Genomic DNA, 18,477 nt, shown 5'->3' on the forward strand with positions numbered 1-18,477 from the left:
TTTAAACAATCCCCAGTTTGTTTGGACTTGGTTGCTACTTCCACTGTGCATCTCCCCTTCTGACATTTTCTTCATGCTGGGAGATCTCTAGAGGAATCCTAATCTTTTCATCAGACCCTTGGCCACCTGCACTCTTCCCTGCACTCAGTTCTGCCAAATTTTATTCCTTGGAAAAAAAAAAAAAATCAACAAGAATGATTTATTTTCTCTTTCTTTCCTTTCAATTCCATTTAATGAAAACAATTCAGGGTGACCTGAAAAGCTTCTGCAGTTGCCAGACTTCTCAGATCACAGCCATTGTTCTCATTAACACGAGTGAGTGTGATGGAATGGGAGAAGGAATGAAAGGCTGCACCCAGGGACAGGCTCTAGACTCACCCTGTTGTCACTTTTCCTTTCTGCTGTGTGGTAATAAACAGTTTTGGAGGACGTGCACATGCCTTCCCAGAGGTTCAAATCTGCTTAAGAAAGCAAAAGGACAGCTTCCAAGAAGAAATGCAGCTTTGCTCAGAATAAAGGGAGTGGGATGACCGAGAAAGAAGCCTTACATAAATAATAAAAAGATAAAAATAGAATTGCTCCTCATTAATTGCCACAGCTTCATTGCTTTTCAGTGGAGTATGATAAAGTATACCTTCTAGCAGTCTACTTCAATATGTACACTTTCCATGCACAATTATGACAGAAATCGGAGAAATCTTTAAAATTAGTAATAATCTGTTAACATTTTGGATAACAAGTCAGCCAAAAGAAGAGAAATTCATCTAGGGTTGTATTTTACCAGGAAAGAACAAGTTTGAGCCAGTAGAAAGATTAAAGCCAAGTAAAGTAGAAAGATTAAGCCAGTAGAAAGATTTTGACCACCTCTAAAATAGATCAGTTCTTCATAAAATCAGATAAGTTTTTGCTTGTTTGGAGAATATTTTTAGTATCTTTCACATGTTAACACATTATATGTTAATTAAAGTACATCAGTCAAGAATAAATTTGAAAGCATTCTCTCCAGGCTATCTGCACTGAAAGCTGACTTTACTTAGCAGTGGGGCATGATGATTCATCTCAGACAGAGTGCTGGTCTTTTTTACATGTTGAAATGTACTCACATCCTTTGAACAGTACAGGAAGTAAACGTTGAAAAATATCTTAGCTGGCCTGACAGATAGAAAAAAAAACACAAAGGCTTACCTTTCCCAACATACCATATTTCTGAGCCAGGAATATTTTGAGGTACCTGCGCCTATTATAATTCAAGATCTTCTAACTTTAATGTTGCTTGGAACTGAAGAATGTTGAATACAACAACAAACCTTAAATGAACAATTCTTCTGTGAAATGTGTGCATACATAAAAACCCAAACATCAAAGAGGACTACATCAATTTTTACCGTATTCCAGTGGAAACCAGGAAAAGTGTTAATCTATGGGCTGAAAGGAAGACAGAATTCCAGATGTTTTGTACCCAAGCTTTCAGACTTGCTAACATTGCACCATGGAGTTACAGAAGTTCACTATACCTAAAGCTGGAGCTCCCCAAAATAAAAGCAGTAACTTGGGCGAAACTACTCCCATCTCAAGGAGAAATTAAACAAATACTGTTTTGTTTCAAAGTATAACAGCTTTTCTGTGTCACCCAAAACTCCATTTAGCCTAACTTCTTACCTCTAATCAGTTGCAGATTCTTAGGGGAGGATATAATAGTGTGTGCAGAGCACCCCTGACATTACCTTCAGCTTCAGAGCTGGAGGATATACTTAGTTCATCATGATTAATAATGAAATAGAACAGCATGCAATTTCAAAATAGTGAAATCTTCTATGAAAAGGAGTCAACATTCTTTAAGCACTACATAGGCTTAATTCCATGCTGTTAGAATGTCTTTTTTTTTTTTTTTAGCCAAATATTATTAAGTTCATACCTGCTTTTTCCACGAGTCAACAACTTTATGCAGAAGTTCATCATCTTCTCTTGGTCCTGGATTGGTGATCAAAAAATCAATATCATGTCCAATCTTCTTACCCCTAGAAGTAATAAATAACAAGAAGAAAAAGAGCTAAGTTCTTGCTGAATTTCATGCTATTTTCAAAGATAATATTTTTTTCCTGCATTATAAAAAGAGTTTGCAGCATAAAGCGATAGCAATATTTCTTGAAATACAATCAAAATAGAATCTTCTATTTCTTTTATCGGGTCTGTCAGTGTTCTTTGTTAAGTAATAATTTAAAGTTTTGATGTATTTTCTCTGTTGTTCAGCTAGATACCGCAGATCCATTTGGTGATGTTAAATCTCTTTCTTCTCCTTAAGTCTCAGAAAATAAAGTTTCAGTCATTGGATAAAAAAATTTTAATCTAAATACTATAGAACATATTAGGAATGCAGTGCGGTAATAGCAGATAAACTTGCCAGTCTAACTACTACAGTCTTAAATATTTTTCTTTAGCTTTTGATGGACACTTTAATGAACAAAAGTGTGATGATGTGAAATTTCATTATTTCTTTTTATGACAGAAATAAAATCTCCAAATATTTTACATTTCTTCTTTCTTTTTAAAATGTAACAGTGCTTTTTGCTATTGTTTTTTGGTTGGTTGGTTGTTTTTCTAGAATTTTTTGTTTGTTTGTTTCATTTTTTGAGAACAGTTCAGCCTTAATGTGACTAAAGCTTATTTATTACATTTACTAAGGATTTCAGAATTAAATCTATATGCACAGAGTTTAATTGTAAATATTCCTAAGGAAAAATCATGTCATTACCTCTTGCTTTCCTTCATTTAGAGCATTCAGCTTGCCTTCATCCAGTTACCAAATATGTTATGCATAAATCAGATTAAGATGCAGCTATCATTAGAAAACAGGTGAAAGCAAGCTATCTGGAATGTTTCCCTTCAAAATCATAAAATGTTTGAGAAAGTCTGAAAATTTGTTCTGGAGTGCAATTCACCTGAGGACTGCAGAACCAATACAAGGCATTCATTTTGGTCTAAATGTTGTGTCAGGGACTGCATATGCATCTATTTATTGGCTTTAATCAAGCCAGGCTGAGAAGAAAGGGAAGATATTTATGCAAAGAAGATATTTCTGCAACTAGGTGCAGTATATAAAAGGTGGAGTAATCACCCAGAATCTGAAGAAGTGGCATCTGAGTGTAGCATATTTCCAAAATCTTCTCCATTAGAGGGAAAGTTTGCTCTTGCAGATGTTCACAAGGGTATGCAATGTTACAGTTCAGGTGTGTTCCAGTTCAATGCTACGTCCAGTATTCAGAGAAATTGTGAATTGTTACAAGAGTAGTGAAAATTGGAACTGTCTAAAACAAAAGATTTGCTTTTTTTTTTTTGTTTAATGAAATTGTACTTTCTCTTAAAATAATGCATAAAACTGAATCTGATTTGTTAGACTTGGAAATTTGTATGGATAGAACTCAGTGACAAACATCTACTACCATTTGTATAACAGGAAATCATCTAGATGGACAGTAGAACTGCATTAGCAGCAAGATATAAAGAAATGAAAACCTAGGTTTTACATTTGACAAGCTGTCTAACTTGCTATAATGCAACTATTGTGCCATGTCTGCAGCGAAGTCAAAATTGCTTAAACAGGTGGAAATGATTTCAAAGACATTTCAAACAAAGCATCAGTCTAGGCTTAGAATCTGAAAAGCAATTCAAATTCAAGAAGTTAGTATTTCATGTAAGACTTTTTTTTTTGAGGATGACATTTATTATCTCATAAATTACCATAATAATTTGAAGTTCTTACATAGCAGTTTTTACTTACATGTTTCAAAATGTTTAATTTTTTTTTTTTTTCAAAGGGAAGGAATTTGCTATTCCTATCTTGGAGATGCAGAAAGTGGCATAAGAAAACTTGCCTAAAATTATTAAAATGAAAATAATCAAAAGAACTTAGAAGCTGATAGAATCAGGAGCTGATTCCTGCTTTTTCCTCTGGTACTCAACACATACTCAATATATGTATATTTTAGGTTAACCATGTCTACAACCTCCTGCCTCAGGCTAGCCATAAAACCTCAAGAAATCTAAGGTGGTTCACTGGTCATCTATTTCCCAAGACAGAGAGCATTTATTGAAATACTTCTGTCTGAAGTGATAGCATTTAGAACTGACATAAAAGCACACAATATAAAATCATTGTTATTGTCAAATACATTTCGTATTCTCTTTGAACTAATTCTCATCAGGTTAATTTCTGACTGAAGTTGTCAGGCCATTACTGGAACATTCAGTCACATTTCCACTAGTGCCACTTGCCAAATAATTTTTTTCATTCTAGATAAATGTATTACCTTCCTTAAAATATAAAAACAATCTAGTAAGTTCAAAAGCTGTATAATTTTACTTCTCATGGCTGTAAACCATGCAAAAAATGCAGTAAATTGTATGTTGGTTCAGATCATCATTCTGTTGAAGTTGAAAGGAGCATGGTCATTGATTACAGCAGGGTAGGGATTTTCTTCACATAGATATATACATAATATATATGTTTATATATAATGTTTATATATTTTTGTGTGTATGCATACAAGCATACAACCATCGGTATTCATAAACTCATGTAAAGGTCATATGGGATCAAAGAGTGCCAAGATGCTCTGTCCCCATCTCAGGAAGTAAGATCAACAATTATCTCTATATACATACCAACAGTTTCTCTGAAGATGAAGCCAGCTATATAGCTTGATATGATTAAGTACCTGAGTATATACAAGTTAAACACCATGGTAACTGACATCTGATCCTCAAAACAGATTTGGAAACCCAGAATTCATCACCTGATTAAGTGCATCAGAGATGAAACCTCAATCTCTTGTTCATTCCCAAAGCTCGAGAGGAATGCTGCAGGCTTCGGTCTTTTCCGAACCTCACCACATTCAGGAAAGTGGATTCCTTCAACAGGGTTAGTGATTGGCTCCACCATGATCTAGACACTGAAGGGTGTTAACTAGGCATCATTTACTTATAAATGAAAACAAACACTTCGTTTGAAAAATGAACTCCAAATTGCTGGGAGTGCCTGTCCTAGTTTATCTTAGCCCAGTGACTCGTATACTGATCACTCATCTTTTTATTGCCATATTTATCTCAGGAATACTGGCAATGTTCCTGCTTCACAAGAGGCAGCTCCTCAGTCTTCTCTCCTGCCTTCCACAGTGGTTCAGTTCCAGGACCAGAGTTCAGAATTAGCCCTTGAGTCCACACCAGTGTCCACAGGTCATTTACTTACCTGTTAGCTCTTGGATTAAAAACACTCAACCAAGAAGGAGAACACTTAGTCTGATGCTTTCACATCCATTTTTTTTGTTGTTTGTTGTCTTTTTTTTTTTCCTGTTAAACAGGAAATGCAGAGCCAGTGCTTGGTGCAGGGAGGAGAGTCCTAAGAGTTCTCCTCTCTAAATGGTTATCCTCATGAGTACAGTGTGTGACACTATTTCTGGCTCTACAAGCCTATTTTATACTGCAAAATAACATAAATCCACACAGGCTAGTGTGTTTAGTACACGAATAGATGGTCAGAGATGTAGGGATATGATTCTGGCATGCCACTGCCTCAGAACTCTAATTGCAAGGCTTTTATATAAAAGTTGAGTACTATTTTAAAAATAAAACTAATCAGATCCCTTTAAATCATCTTTTTCTTTCCTTTAAATCTAAACCTAAATCCTTTTTGGGCTGGGGCAATAAGAAAAACAGCACCTTGCAGAACTGAGATTGCACCTTAGCTTTTGTCCTAATAATCTATTCAAGCTTGAGGACTACAAAAGACGGAACACTGTTAATTAACTGTGTTCAATTCTTGGCTGACTAAACTTGTATAAAGCTGATAATTAATTTACTGTTAAGGAACAGGTTGTTGGAATTTTCTTTTTGCTATTATTGTTTTAATACAAAATCTAAATTCAAAGTCATTAAGTATTGTTACTAAACTTAAATAAATGGATCAAACGATAATATGGTAAAGGATAACTACATTGTCCTATTCTATAAAGGAAATTTACGGAAGTTTAGATATTGTTGAGTATTATGTATGTAGAGTATTTTGAAGCCTCAGGATGTTCTACAGCAGCTAAGCCATATCAGTGGCAATTCTCATGAAATGATTTTAGTTGAGAAAAGACGTACTGATATTTCTCTACCACTCACAAAGCTTCACTAATGGAGGAGCTAAACCACCTTTTTGCAGTAGTGAGTTACGTGTCAAAGCCCTGAAAACCATTCAGCAAGCTTTGTGCTCATACAGAGTTCAAGTGGATACAGCAGAAAATGCTGTATTTCCATGTATGTGCTTGCATTAGATAACACTGCAAGTCTTTCTTAACCTTTCAAGACCTTGAAGTGGGTGAAACACAAAATGATCAACAGCCTATGTTCATAAGAGTAAGTGTATTTAATGCTTAGCATTTTCTAGAAAATATAAGCAACAAAGTAGCTCACAGGCAGCACAATGCTTTTGGATGGACCTGCCATAACACTGATATATTATTACCTTTACTATTGACACCATGTGGTTCATAGAAATATTACTTCTCAGTGTTGCCACAATATGCTGGGCTTTGTCTGCAAACTAAGTAAAGGAGTTTCTTCTTTGAAATGCTGCTGTTTAAGTCCTAGATTTGTTCATCAGCATATTCTCTATCAGCTCCCTTCAGCCGTGAAGACATTCTCCAAGAGCAGTGCATTACTATGGTCAGATGGTATCAATATCTGCTGTGTGTGTGTAATCACTCACAGTACATACAAACAACCCTGCATTTTCCACCTAAGCTTTCTATACTATAGTTGTTCTTCACTGGTTTACTCTATCCCTGATTTTCTGACAGGTCTTCATCATTTTGGTCCACGGTATGATTTCTCTTTTTTTTTTTTTTTTCCCACACTACAGATCACGTTTTTAAAATATTTTATGTTCTACTGCTGTGATGTTCTCACTCTTGTCTGTTTGTTTGGCATTCAGAGACTATGGGAATGCTAAGGAGGAATACTCAGATCTAGGTATTTTCTGTTACCTTGGAATTCTCTCCTAGCTTGATTTTATAGTCTCTGTGTTCTTGGATTTTTCTTCTTGGGTGCACCTCACTCATTATTTCTCCATGACAGCTCTTTAAAATGTACCTGTTTTCTAGAAGTTCCAAGAAGCATATTCTGATAGACATATAGTTTTCTCTCATTTGACATTCCAATAGTTACCCTGCTGTGGAATAAACCAGAATGAATGGGATAAATCCTTGAATAAAATTCTTCCCCCCACCCCCCAAGGAAAACAGATTTTACTTCTATATGAAATCAGTTCGCAGATTACAGATTTACCTCAAATCTGTCCTTACTTGCTAAATAACAAATTATTTGTCTGACTTCTGATTAGAAGTCTGGCTACAAGTTTTTGACCAGGAATCCACTTTAGTATCAGGCTTTCCAGGGTAGTCTAAAATACACTTTTTTCTCTACCTTTGACATATTCTTTAATTTAATCAACTCTTAAAATCATCTTAGAGGGCACTTGAAAATCCTTTTGGGGGGAAGAAGACACTTTAAGATTCAGAAGACAAAAAAGGTTTTCAAAATCTGCTCAGAAAAATCACCAGAGATGACTTTGGCACACTGGCTGGGCGCTCTCAGAGCTTGGACTGGAGACAAGCTGGCCAACTTGTATTTCTGTGCTAAATCCTTCAGTGTTTGCACATAGCACACCACTGATATCAGAGGCAGTAACCACATGCAAGAAGCCAAACATTTGTGTAAGAGCCTGGAGGACTGAAAACTAGCAGGTGCTCATTTTCAGTATCTGATCAACTATATTAACTAAGGAAGAAATATAAATTGAAGTGGGCAGGATTCATGGAATTAATCAAATTAATTATGTATAATTAATTACATAACAAATCTTCAAATCATACACTCAAGTGACTACCACAAACTATAACAATGAAGTTGTTATATTTTGCAAATAATGGAGAACAGAAAGGGATTTGGAATAGACATTTCAGGTGTCCTTCTATTTGACTAAAACTTTTATTCCTGCTAAAACCGCGGGGAAAAAAATGGTTTGTGTAGGAAAGAAGATAAGTTCTTAAACATTTGGGTATTAGATAATATTCTGAGTTAGTATGTTTGATGAAACTGTATTGTGTTTACTAAGACAATACACTTAAAGCAATATTAATATTCAGATTCAGCAGATTGAAGAGATATTAAAAATGCTAATGGATATATTACCTGTATCAGTTGCAAACTTTACACTGAATTAGAAAAACAAGCTACAGCTATGAAATAGCTGTCTGAGAATAATTGCTATCAGGAAATACAGGAAGGAAAAGATACAGAAAGATAGGAAAATCTGTTAAGGAAACCTCAGACCAGAACTACACGGAGCAGACAGCATATGGAGAATGTGAACAAAATACCACAGAATACAAATCTCCCTTCCCTCCAAAGAGCTCAGATTAAAAGGAATGCAGCTGAAAGTCATCTGCAGAGCAAGCTGGACACTAGCTAAGATGCTGAAAGCCAATATAAAAAAAATGACAAGTCCTTGTCATTTTCCTTTCCACCATTTCTGGAAAGAAATATGAGAACTCATTACATGCTAACTTAAGTGCCATCTTCTCTGCATTCTTCTTTTGGGAAATGCAAAGAGGACAGCTTCTAGACAGACATCCCCAAGTGATTTGAAAGTATGCGAGGCCATTTGAATATTTCCTTGAATATAGATGAGCAACATGCAAAAATATCTAGGAAGATCAAATGTAATTGCTAAAGTGATGATTGTGTGGCAATGGAAAAGGGATTAAAAGTTGCAGAACATTACACAAAGCTGAAGAAATGGACAAACTGTGATACAGCACAATGAACTTTTGTTTAGGCAGCAATGACAGAGCTTGGATAAGTAGTAGCACAATCACCCCTTTTAGATATAGCAAACAAATTGTTTATAAGTGCCATAACATACATGTTCCTGAGGGAAAACTCCAGTAGCTTCAGCATGCAGGCATAGTCAAACATTACAATTATAGCTACATTCAGACATCCACACACATGTAAACAGAGTTCAAAGATTTTTCTGTCTATTCTGATATTGATGCCATAATTTTACTCTAGGGGGGTATCCTTTTGCTCTTGCTTATCCTCTTGCTCTGCTACCCACTGTACTGGCAACATACAGCTATTATTTGACATCACCCGAGTTCAACCAAATAGAAGTACCATAGTAATTCTGTCTCTAGTAACTGCAGACCTGATTAAGGTACATCTACTACTTGTCTTCCACTAGTATGTGCCTTCTCAGAAAAAGAGGGACAGAAATTTTTATTCCAAATCCCAGGTACTTTGAACACTTGTGGGTTTGCTTACTAAGCAGTCTTTGATGAGACCCTGAAGTAGAGATGGATGATTTCTAACAGCCAGATATGAAAATAATTCTGAGTTACTGTCACTCAAATGATGAAGACCTACATTTCTTTAGTAAACCCTACTACAAAGAAAAAAAAATCTTTAACCTGAAAGTACTGAAGTGTGACATTGCTACCGCTCTTACACAGAAGGTAAAATCCTGGACTACTTAATATCCAGAAGGGAAAAATTTCATTGATTACAAAGTAATCAGAGATGTCATTCATGATTTCTCCTCAACTGTAACACTACAGATTTTAAAGCCTTCTTGAATAGCTATACTAAGGTTTCCATATTCAGGTGAAAGTTACCAGCAGTTTAATAAAATACAAATGCAAAGTAGATCAATAAGTAAAATTCTCAGAAGATTTTGCCTAAGTGGCTTTACTGAATACAGTATTTAATTAGAAAATAATTATTTCAGCATAGTGTCTTCTGTGATTTTTCTCAGGTCTGAAATTTAGATTTACGGTAGGTGGCTTTATTGACTCAAAAGGGCATTGACTTTTGCTAGGTATATAATTAATACAGTGACAGGTAAGAACAAATCACTTTCTAAGGAAAGGAGCAGAACCTGATTTGTAAAAGGGCTTCTGCAATGGTGATTTCACGATGAAGGATTTTGTTGAATGGAAGAAATTAGAATGTTTCTAAGCATCTGCAACAACAAGAAATGGGTAATAGCTAGGAAAAAAATGTTTAAAAAAATATTGTTTGTGACAGAAATGTTCTTCCAAATTACAATAGTATGCTGTGTAACATTTATTTGAGGTTGTTTCCTCAGAAACTCTCTGTTATGTATTTGATCAATACCACACAAAGCATTAACAGCCTGAGTAGTAACATAAATATCATACCAGCCCATTGCTATCATAAATGACCAGCTAAACCCCATATACCACACACAAGCTGTTCTTCAAATCACTGTCAGCTTTTGCTGAGCAGTTGTCCTTAATATTCAAGTCAGCTCCACATTTTCAAAACAACATTTAGATTCAACAGCACCAATGTAATGTTGATTTACATACGTTTCGAATAGATAGTGAGAAAATAAATGCTCACTGAAGTGCAAAAGCAGCTCAACCAAAGTTAACAGTCCAAAAACACTAACACAGAGAAAACAGAGCAGAATGCAGAGAGCAACTGTTCACGAGTCTGACTTGTGCCATGCTCTGATTACTTTGTCAGCAGAGGGAGAGTGGAAGAGGAGCATTCAGTCATAATAAACTAGGGGCACTTGACTGTGCAAAACTCTACTACCAACTTCACTTGCTCTCTAGGTGCATGGACTTCATACTTCCATCTTAAACATGACAGAGACACAAGACTGATGAGGACAACAGTGGCAAGATTTCATTTTATAGTTCATCAAATTGGATAGTCAGGAGGCTCATCTATACCATTTGTCACAGTGGAGAGAGAATAAACTTACCAAAGATCGTAGTTGTACATATATTTTGTAGCTGGACTCTGATTTTAGTGCCTGGTGTTTCAGTCACCCTCCTGGACTTGATTTGCACAAACATGGGACAGGTGATGAAAAATTGGAGTTAAATTTTTTTAGAAATCTAAACCCAAACTGATCCAAGTTGTGTGTTCCGTATCAAAAGAAATTCTGGAATCCCTGTCCTCAATGATAATTCTTCCCTGACTGTAAAGCACATGGCTCTTTGGGAGCATAATTAATAGCTGTGAGATGGTTTAATAGGATGCTGATTAATGGCTGAAATGGCAATAATCAAATCAAATTAACTGAAATAAATTCTGCTACCAGCAAAGACAATTAAATGTAAAATTGACTTCATGATACATCTAACTGAAAAGATAATGTACTGTTATGAGTTATACTCTGACTCCTTTTGAGGCATTTTGTGGGTAAAAAAGAATGCTGTTGTAGCTTTGTCTGCAGAACTACTTTTTGTATTGATCTAAAAATAAAATAATTATAGATTAGAATGTCTCTAAAATAGTGAAAACTGAGACAGTGTTCTCCTGGGCAGCTATAAATCAGGTTTCTGTTCAAAGGTTTAAAGTGCCAAAGACAGCATTTAGCAGTTTCTTCACACAGCCAAGTTATTCGACATAAACTCAGCTGAGCTACATAAGTATTTGGCAAAGGTTCACAGGTGTCTTCTTAGGAGACATGCTTGAGGGTGGACACTTCATTAAAATGCTACTTTTCTTGCCCAGTGTAACACTAATTCTAATTCACCAGAGGCAGAATTCATTTTCCATAGCTGTGGAAGCCATTTATTTTATTTTTGAAGTTAATCCAGCTCTGCGCTGAAGTAGCAATGGAAAAATCCCTTCCCCTTTAGGAGCAGAAAGTTTACTTACAAAACATTAGGGAATATAACTTTAATACTCCATACACAAAACAAGCTCTTTTGCTTTTATTTATTCAGCAGAATATCAATTATCAACACTGTGGACATGAGTAGTTGCTGTTCAAAGAGGAACTTCAAGAATACACCTAACAATGTAGAGAATGCATTAATTAAGAGATTCTCTTGTATTAACTTGGGATAAAGAAGTGTCACCTGCTGTAGCAAAAGGGATCACATCTACAGATATTTATGTGAGTTGTGCTGTGTGGGTGAAAATCACTGAAGTTAGGAGAACCAGTGTGAAACTTGTGAAATACCAGTTAAATCTTACTTAAAACCTAATTTCACCTTCAGTGACTGTATTGCCTCAAAGAGTGTAGCGATGAGTGCCATTGCCTTGGTTCTCATTAAATGAATTTTCAAAGACCAAGTGTATGCTATGCTTTATTGTGTCTTTCTTTTCTGATCCAAATGAAACCTAGACACTATTTCTCAGCGTACAAGATACCCGCCTACTTCTCTTCATGTCATGCTGATGTCTTTTTTCAAGCTTTGCTTTAGCAGATATTTGACATTACTTTCACACAGCAAGAAAAAAAAAAAGGATAAAATGGAATGATTATTCACTGAAGGACTTAAATGGCTGGTTGTATTGCTAAATTAAATTATCTGCTGATCTTGTACAACTGTATCAGATTATCTGCACTAAAAATTATTTAATGGGTTAAAAATATTATAATGCAAAAACCCTGAAAAGGTTTATTTCCCTGTCTTGTGAAATGAACTATTGATGAATGGTGGGTTTATGTATTGACTTCTGTAGACTCAGCCAAATGGTCATTTCATAGCATACTCTGTTTAAAATAAACCTGTTTAAGTTTTCTCTTATACATGGATGTCCAAGAAAAATATTATGTTATAGTACATCATGAAAAATGTAATATTAGTATAGTAGTCAAAATTTGAAGACCTGACCAAAAAAAAAACAAACAAAAAACAGAAAACATTCCACAAATAAAATTACATACAATCCAGCTGACCTATTTTTGTATGCATTACTCACACTATAAAATTAATTCCTTTCTACTTTAGCTCAACTTCAGAGCTGTTAGAAAACAGAAAATTAAATTGCATGAAAAATAGTCATCAAAAATAAATTCCAATTAATTTTATTATGTAATTTAAAAGTTGATTATAAAACTTGTCCTCTACCAGACTACTTTCTACTGAGAGACTCAAAAATAGGTTAACGGCCACGTAAGAATTTAACCACCTACTTCTTAATTAGAAAGTAGAGCTATCTCTAGATATTATAACAGTTGCACTGCCTGGATGGCATTATTGTCTTCCAGCTTCCAACAAAACAACTGCTTGAATGTAGCTGTCATCAGTTATACCCTGATGTTGTATATTTATCTCTGGCTTGTGCACAAGACTTTTTCCTACTAACAGCTCTAGACTGCCTGAATTCTTTATCTGAAGTAAATTCACTATTCCACCAACCAAAACAAAACTATGCTTAAGCTTTGAATCACTATGAGTGCTGTCTCAATTTCATGTAAATAATGCAACTGTACCTGGAAGCTGTCCATATAATTTCAAGCTTTTAAAGCTTATGAAATGTACCATACCAATCTGTCACAGTTTTATTTAAAGTCATAAAATACATTACTGAAGTTTTACTTCTGCTGTCTTGGCAAATCCTTTAAATTATACCCCATTCCAATCAAGCATTTCAAATGACATCATAGAAACTTCCTGCATACATAAATTCTGCTGAGTGCCAATCAATGCTGAAGCAAAGCCTCTTCAACACTGTTTGAAAAAAAATAAATAAATATCCACTCCAGTGAGTTCTGATGTGGATTTGTTATCTCATGTATTCTGCTGAAATGGAAGAGTATGCAGATGATAATTTAGTCTTAAATTGTCTATCCAGTTTTGCATGTGCAAACTCTACTGTCAGCATATTGTATGACAATATGCAGCAAAATCTCACTCTTAAGAAAAACTCTATGACACTGGTACAATATCTGCAGTTACCAAGAACTGTAAAATTTTAATTCTGAAATCTGCAGGGAGGAGGAAAAAAAAAAAAAAGAACGCATTCCTATACATATTAAGTATTGAAGAATTGGGGTAGACTAGAAATAAGATGCATTGTTATTTGTAAGAGACATCTCAGATAACTAATCTCAGATAAGAGACAGCTCAGATAACTTGAAATGCCTAGTCTCTTCTGGCTTAATTCAAAGGCTTAAAAACTTTTGAATTACGTAGACCAAGAACCAAGGAAATTCAACTACCTCTACTTATAAAGAATGAAACAAAGACATCAGTGTATTCAAAAATGCCAGATGTTTTCGGTACCTCTGAGATGATGAACTTATTTAAAATATATACATATATATAAGATAAAGGAAATGGCCTCTCACTCTCTCCAAGAAGAAATCAATCTGAAATAATTAAAGGAGAGGGCTAAGAATTTTAGGACTTTAGGATTTTAGGTAGCTGGTGACCAGCACTACTCAACACACTCTGTTCTGCCACAGAATGAAATTTACCATTATGAGGTATTTAGATGTGGGTAATCAAGAGCTGGCTGCAAATACTAGATGTACTCCAGCTCCCTAAAGGTAGAACTAAACAAGTGACATTCTGGATTTGTAAATCATAGAAACAAAGTGAAAAAAAGAGAATTGGGGGGGAGCACTATCTCAACTGGTACATAATCTACTGAAGTGTCACATTTTAAACAGCATTAGCTGTAAACCCAAACCTCAGCTAAGCAAAATACATATTGCTAAAACAATAACCCAGTGATCTCTTCAGCATTATTAATAATGCAGCAGAGAAAACAAAAAGGTCAGCTGCATTCAAATTATTTACTGAAATAAGTAGACAAACAGCCTGCATTATTAATTATGAAAGCTGCATATTTTTAAAAATGCTTTTATGAAGCTATTAGTCACACTTTTTTTTTTTTTTAACTGGAAAAAATGATTTTGCAACTAAGGCAGTTTCCATTTACTAGTTTAGATTTTTGCCCAAAATATATACATATATATTTTTTCAGAATTATATTTATATTCTACTTATACACATTAATCAAATTATGAATAAGATAATATTTAAGATATATTTTATTTTGAAAGAAGTAAGAAAAAAAATTTATACTGACACTGTAGCTAAATTAACAAATCACTTCATAGCAACAGTTTTTTCTGTTTTGAAGCTTTCTGGTGGTGGAGTTAAAATGTGCGTTCAATCCCAGTTCATTTTAATTCTCTCTAGCTAACTCCCTTGAGAGCTTCAAATGGATTATTTACGTTTGCCGTATCCCTTTGTTACGGAACTTCCATCAAAACGTTCTTTTCCATGCGTGTCTACTTTGGCATTTCCAAAAATCAAAACATGCACTTTAAATGATTTAAAAGACAATATTAATGCTCACACGAGGAAGGAAACAAGTGCATTTTCAGAATGTCTGAATGATATTAGATGCTCAGCCTGGGTTTCACTTGGCAGTGACGGGACAATCTGTAGAATCAACCTACCATAAAAAGAAAAGTTTCTATGTGCTTCCTGCTGAGCTGCACTGGTATTTATATAAACATGACAGATTTTCTATTAAAATTCCTTGAACTGAGAAATAGATTACTTGCATCCACCACGGGGAGGGGGGGGGAGACAACACCCTCCCCCCAACCTCACTTTCCCCAACTTCTAACATAAAATAGAATTGAGACTTCTGTTTGAGCTGGTGGTGTGATGTCTGAGGGGCACAAGGAATTGTTTGTGCATGTGGGTCAGTCACAAAGACATTGAAAAACTGATTTATAAAGTTGAACTTTCTGGCATCTTGTGGCAATATGTCTAACTCTACTTTAGTTGTGGTTATTTTAAGGTATTTTATTCATCTATTCTGTATAATGGAATATAATATCTACTCATTTCAAATTTAAACAACTGTGTGGTTGCTAGCATACAGTTGCAGGCTAGTGATTCTGAGTCTAGGTTTCCTGTCTGTCAAGAAACTAAAGGTTTGCTAAAGTACTTGTGAAAAAATATTACGCATAGTTTAAACTTGAAGCATATATACAATCCCTTACCTATGTATACAATATATATCCAATTCCATGACTATACTCATATAACCCTATTGCAAGTAAGGTAGTTGGGAATTTTACAGAAGCCATAATCTGGAGAACATCAGATAGCTTTTGTCTGAGATGTATTTTGGACTGTGTAATCTACTCTGTCTGAGGGAAGAGGAGTTTACTCTTATAGGAAATATTTAGAAAACTAAGCATTTATAGAAAAAATAATATTTACTATTAAAGTGGACATATTTTACACCAGAATTATGGGATACAATTACACCCATTTTGCAATAAGTTTTCAAATTTAAATTGAAATTCAGAACTTGTCAACTTGGCCAGCATTAGTGTTTTGCAAAGATAGCCATGCTGTGTGAAATCACACTATTAGCCAGCAGTTCCCTGGAGCAGAAACAGTTATACCTTTTGGGCCAATGTAGGTTATTCCATTTGAGAAAATCATTTAAAGTGTATTGGCAATGGAACACTGCATCTCCACAGAGAAACGCTACTAATGTACTCTACAAGTATAAGCATACCAGAAAACCCTTCTAAAGTGTAAACAACCCTGTCATTAAATCCACCTTCTTCCTTAAGTTAAATCTCACCACAGTGAAATCTTGTTACCCTCCTTTAAAAAATTCCCTTGCTTTTCTTCAAGACATGATCCTCCATTAATCTAAGGAGGTCATGAAGTTGTCTTAGTTGATTTAATCTTAAATTGAAATTTTCTGTGATTATTCTTAGCCAACTTCTTTAATTCCTAAACCATGGCATGGAGATATTCTGTCTGAGAACAAAATTTTGAGTGTTCTCTCTATGGCATTTTTCCTGATCCAGACATTATAGAGCTCTTCCCATATACTTTTAAAGACACACTTAGTGAGTCAGTCATAATTCTCTAAACTCTTGATCTGACTTCTTCCTGAATATAATCTTAACTTTTTCAACCTGCACTGGGTTGAAATATGCCCCCAAATAATAGGGCATCTTAAAGGTGTCTTCATACTCTCATTACCTATGGCTATCATAGCTGATGATTATAACTGAGTGCATCTTATCAGATCTGCTGCTCTCTATTTAATGCTGATTTTTCCATTCTTCAAAAAGATTGCCTGAAACATTTCCATCCAACTTTCCCACAGCATAGCAACGATCTATAATAGATTCCACCATCCTGAAATTAAAAGCAACAAAAAGGACTATTTCTGGCAACCTCTTATAGCAGGCATTGCCTACACAATTTATTTTTAACTATTTTAATTTTTCCTTGTTATATGACATGTAGAAAATGTCCTTTCTGACTTACATCTTAATAAAAAAAAAAAGTCAGCAGTTACCTCCTCATTATCATGTCCACACACCACTAGCATGATCATGTCACACTCAATTAAAATGTTATGGCTACTCTTGCTCACAGGGATCTGCAAAACATAACTTCTGGTTGCTTGAAGCATAATACAAGGTCACTGATACTTGCACCTTTCCTCATATTATCTGCCAGGAAAATGTCATTCTTTGTGCTGTCAACCACCTTTACAGGAATTAACCAGCCTACAATAAACTTTGACTTCAGAGTAAATTAGCAGTGAGTAAGCTCTGCTACAAATATCCTGTTTTCAAGACAGCCTTCTAGGAATAAAACCGTAGTAAAACCAATACATATTATAATTAGAACTGTGTTTTAATCTCTTTAAACAACAGGCATTTTATCCTGTGAACCCTGAGCTGCCTGGTATCTGGGTCTGTCAAATCTCTTTTACAAACAGTGAATCATAGCATAGTATGTTCAGCTTGGTAACTGCTCACTAACAGAGAGCAAAATATTCATAATAACTTCATCTCTGGTATAATTGCCCTGAAACGTTAATAAGTAAAATGTACTCACAAAACATACTTGAAAACATCTGATGCATAAGAAAGATCTCCAAACAAGCAAGACACATCCAAGGAGGAATACAAAGACAAAATGTAATGAATTGTTTTCAATCCTCTCCTGGATTGCTGCTTGGGGACAGACACCAGAGTTTATGAAGAGATTGAAAAGTGCTTAAAAGAGATGCTAAATTACAATTGTCTTGTCTGAAACAAAATAAGAAAAAGACATTTGTTTTCTGGTACACCTATACATGTCTGACTGCAAGCTGACTAAACATCATTAACACCATTTTTTCTTTTTCATATTAATTAAATCTCTTAATCAGAATTATGCATCATTAATGCTATGTTAAACCTGATTTTACTGCTGGAAACTTAGTCTGGGACTGCAGGCAGAGTTTTTATTTGATTTCTGTTGGACAAAAGTACCAGTTTCTTCTGCAGGTCTCTCATTTCTATGAAGATCCATGCCCCAAGAACAGAGAGGAGACAAAATTCAGTGGGATACTTACAGCTGCTGACATATTTGCACAGGAACACATGCTCTAAGTGCACATTCATTGAAGTCAAAGAAAGGGGGAAAAAAAGTGTTCAATATTTGAACATGATGTGCCAGACTTCCTCAAAGACTGTATGTTTGACTTGGTTAGTGAGCTATTTAAACTGCTGTGGCAGCTTTTCCTTTCCCACCTAAACCTATATTCTTGTAGGTACATATGGAAAAGAGTCTAGGGACAGTCATGAAGGGGAAAAATGGTCACAGAAGA

The 18,477-nt window shown here is 35.0% G+C and overlaps 1 protein-coding gene across 1 annotated transcript in view; it reads right to left on the bottom strand.

Moving 5' to 3' along the window:
* DNTT (DNA nucleotidylexotransferase) overlaps nt 1–18,477 on the bottom strand; it is a 90,982-nt gene that overhangs the window by 34,463 nt on the left and 38,042 nt on the right. Inside the window, exon 8 of the mRNA XM_035540898.2 lies at nt 1,916–2,018. Coding sequence (XP_035396791.1) covers nt 1,916–2,018 — 103 coding nt within the window. The remainder of the gene's footprint in view (nt 1–1,915; nt 2,019–18,477) is intronic.

The sequence above is a fragment of the Cygnus atratus genome, chromosome 7 (assembly GCF_013377495.2).
Source record: "Cygnus atratus isolate AKBS03 ecotype Queensland, Australia chromosome 7, CAtr_DNAZoo_HiC_assembly, whole genome shotgun sequence".
NCBI classification, from domain to species: domain Eukaryota; kingdom Metazoa; phylum Chordata; class Aves; order Anseriformes; family Anatidae; genus Cygnus; species Cygnus atratus.